We start from the raw sequence: 3545 nt of genomic DNA on the forward strand, positions 1-3545 counted from the left end.
AAAAGTGATTTTCATGTGCTCCCGCTAGCAACTTCTACACCGGCAGGGAGTTCTTTCACGCTCGAGGAAGCTCGCACTGGAGCGACCGCGTAGCCAGGACGGCCACCCACCCCAAGGCCCAAAGTCAGGGTTGAAGGACCCTGCTGCGTAGCGATGGAATTACGACCGATTTAATAAACCACTTCTTTAACGTAGACGCTGTAAGCACCCGATAGAGCAGCACCGCTTGCTCGACATTGAGTTGCTCATGCTCTTGTAAAATTATGTGCAAGACAGAAGCTTTAATTTTACTATAGGAAAACGACGAAAAATTCTGTAACTGTTGTGCCCAGATGTCACCGTTCAGGAGGAATCTCAAGAAGGGCATAAGCGGCACAGCTGGTACAGCGGTACAGCGGCACAGGCTACTCGTGGCTGGTGGTGGCTCTGTCTTGGCTTTACTCGGTTGGAGGCACCTATACGTGATCAGATGCTCACTACACTGATCAGTGGCTCACTACAATGCCTCGTCAGCCTCGTTGTCAGCCGCTCGCGGCCTAGCCTCTCGAGTACTGTATGTTCTGAACTCTTTCCTTCAGGTGCCTCCCCGCGCCCCCGACCCTTCGTCTTTTCCGCAGGCCCACGCAGGCCCTGCGCTCCTTTTATTTTACGGGCGACCGCTTTTCTTTTTATTTACTTGACTCGTTTGTTCCCCTCACCAAGCTGATCAGCATGAGTTCGAGGTGGAAAAAGCCACGAACATTGCCAAAGGAATTTGATGAAATCGCAAGTAGGATTGCGGCCGCAAACGCTACGGCCGCCGCCGGAAGGTCCACCGCCGACGCCGCTTCAAGCGACTCTTCAAGGGACGCAACAAGCAGCGCTTCAAGCGATGACGAACCTTGCCCCGGCTCTTGTGGAAGCAGCACAACTGACGGAAGTGGAGCTGACCCTGCGACAGGCTGCGACCCAGCAGACGCGCTTGCATCTGAAGACGAGCCATGCAACGCAAGTTTCGAGGTCAGCGGAGCTACTTCGGAAGACTGTCCGCGCACGGCCACGGAGGAACTGGCTATCTTAGCGCGTCGTTTCAAGTTCACACATGAAGCAGTGAATGAGACCGCTGCTGCGTTAAGGAGACTCGGCCACGACGTCCCTAAAGATGCCCGAACTATTCTCGGCACCGAGAGGAAGGCCCCGCTGGAGCAGGATGGAACTTTTATTCATTTTGGGCTGAAGAAAGGTATCGAGCAAGCCCTGCAAGGGAAAACAGTGCCACAGGAGCTTCTCCTCCAAGCAAACATTGATGGGCTCCCTCTTTATAAGAGTTCAAACATTGGCTTTTGGCCAATTCTTTGTCGCCTGACAAACTGTGGTGAAAGCACCCCTTTTGTTGTCAGTATGTTTTGCGACAGCGGCAAGCCTCCAGACCTCTCAAGTTTTCTTGAACCCTTCTTGAAGGAAATTCAAGAGATGACAGCCAACGGCTTCGTTTACAAAGGTTCGTGCCTAACCGTCCATTTAACAGCCGTCATATGCGATGCTCCTGCAAGGAGCTTTGTTAAGAAGGTCAAGGGCCATACTGGGTATCATGGCTGTGAGAGGTGCTGCCAGAAGGGTCGGCACATTCAGGGAAGGATGACTTTCCCGGAACTTGAAGCACCAAAACGAACTGACAAGTCATTTCGTGACCAAGAGGACCCATTGCACCACGTGGGTGACTCGCCGTTCACTCTGCTGAAAAATGATATAATTTCACTTTTCCCCCTAGACTACATGCACCTAGTGTGTCTAGTTGTGATGCGCCGCCTGCTTCAAACGTGGGTTAGGGGGCGTGGATCGTTGAGGACCACGCAGAAAGAAAAACTCAACAAAAGACTAAAGTCGTGTGCCAAAGTATTCCCCCGACACTTCCAACGGAAGCCCAGAGGTGTGGACGAGGTCGACCGGTGGAAGGCAACAGAATTCCGGACCTTCCTCTTGTATGTTGGACCTGTTGTTTTGAAGGGCCTGCTTCCAGATCACCAGTACGAACATTTTCTCTTTTTGCATGTGGCCATAAGAATTCTTGCATCACCAGCTCACCACGTTGAGCATAACGTCTATGCCAGAGACCTGCTTCGTTTTTTTGTGCAGGAGTATGGCACCGTAGGACTTTACGGAGCACGGTTTTTAACATACAATGTACACACATTGAGCCACCTTGCCGAGGAGTGCCTTGTCTATGCACCGCTTGACGCATTTAGTGCATTCCCTTTCGAGAGTTTTCTCGGAAAACTCAAGCCCCTGCTGCGAACACATAGCAACCCTTTGGCGCAAGTTAGCCGCAGGCTTTCTGAACATGCGGGAGCAACATGCTTCTCTGTTGCAAAACGAGTCACCCACACCATCAACAAAGGAGACTGCTACCTGATCAGGAAATCCCCAGTCATCGTTTTAGAGGTGTCTCAAAGCACGTGCGAAGTCGCTTCATTAACAAATGCTAGGAACTTTTTCGATGTTCCGATGAAATCATCTGCCCTAGACATTTTTAGAACCGATGGCCAGGACACTACAGTCAAGAGATTGCAGATCTCAGATGTTCATGGGTCCCAACAGTGTCTTCTTTTGCCCTCCAAGTCCGGCCATGTTGCCTTTCCACTCCTCCATATGCAGTAACTCCTTATCTTTCCCTCGTTTGTTGTTTTCGGCTGGCCAGAACTCTCTGCCGGACATTTGCTGAAACCTGCCATAGAGGCTGTCGTCGGCTGTCTTGGTGGCTGCTTGGAAGTTCTTTCCCGGCAACACGTGCGTGGTTGTTGATCAGTGTGTGGGGGTGCAAGCTGCTTTCCTGCGGACATGGCTGTCTCCTCTTTTCTCAAGTCCAGACTGGTGCGTGGAACTGAGTGTTCGGCCTGTTCTGCTGCAACATTTGGCTGGCCGGAACCTTCTGCCGGACATTTGCTGAAACTTGTCGTAGAGGCTGTCGTCGGCTGTCCTCGTGGCTGCTTGGAAGTTCTTTCCCAGCAACGCGTGCGTGGTTGTTGATCAGTGTGTGGGGGTACAAGCTGCTTTCCTGCGGACATGGCTATCTCCCCTTTTCTTGAGTCTGTACTGGTGCGTGGAACTGAGTGTTTGGCCTGTTCGGCTGCGACATTTGGCTGGCCAGAACTTTCTGCCGGACATTGGCTGAAACCTGTCGTAGAGGCTGTCGCCGGCTGTCTTGGTGGCTGCTTGGAAGTTCTTTTCCGGCAACGCATGCGTGGTTGTTGATCAGTGTGTAAGGGTACAAGCTGCTTTCCTGCGGACATGGCTGTCTCCTTTTTTCTCGAGTCTGTACTGGTGCGTGGAACTGAGTGTTCGGCCTGTTCGGCCAGTTCGGCTGCGACATTTGGCTGGCCAGAACTTTCTGCCGGACATTTGCTGAAACCTGTCGTAGAGGCTGTCGTCGGCTGTCTTGGTGGCTGCTTGGAAGTTCTTTCCCAGCAACGCGTGCGTTGTTGCTGATCAGTGTGTGTGAGTGCAAGCTGTTTTCCTGCGGACATGGCTGTCTCCTCTTTCCTCAAGTCCGTACTGGTGCGTGGAAC

The 3545-nt window shown here is 52.2% G+C and overlaps 1 protein-coding gene across 1 annotated transcript; it reads left to right on the top strand.

Moving 5' to 3' along the window:
- The first annotated feature begins 1380 nt into the window (after nucleotides 1-1380).
- Nucleotides 1381-2735, top strand: LOC120840669. Its single transcript, XM_040211276.1, has 2 exons — nucleotides 1381-1480; nucleotides 1751-2735. The coding sequence occupies exons 1-2, from the start codon at nucleotides 1381-1383 to the stop codon at nucleotides 2635-2637; spliced, it is 987 nt and encodes a 328-aa protein (XP_040067210.1). The 3' UTR covers nucleotides 2638-2735.
- Nucleotides 2736-3545: the final 810 nt, after the last annotated feature.

This window comes from Ixodes scapularis, unplaced genomic scaffold (assembly GCF_016920785.2).
Source record: "Ixodes scapularis isolate PalLabHiFi unplaced genomic scaffold, ASM1692078v2 PGA_scaffold4__175_contigs__length_147842914, whole genome shotgun sequence".
Lineage (NCBI taxonomy): Eukaryota > Metazoa > Arthropoda > Arachnida > Ixodida > Ixodidae > Ixodes > Ixodes scapularis.

Excerpts from the sequence above, each read along its gene's own strand:
- LOC120840669 (XM_040211276.1), top strand. The coding sequence starts at position 1,381 with ATGTTTTGCGACAGCGGCAAGCCTCCAGACCTCTCAAGTTTTCTTGAA. Across the intron at positions 1,481-1,750 it reads CAACGGCTTCGTTTACAAAG|ACTACATGCACCTAGTGTGT; the intron begins GTTCGTGCCTAA and ends TTTTCCCCCTAG.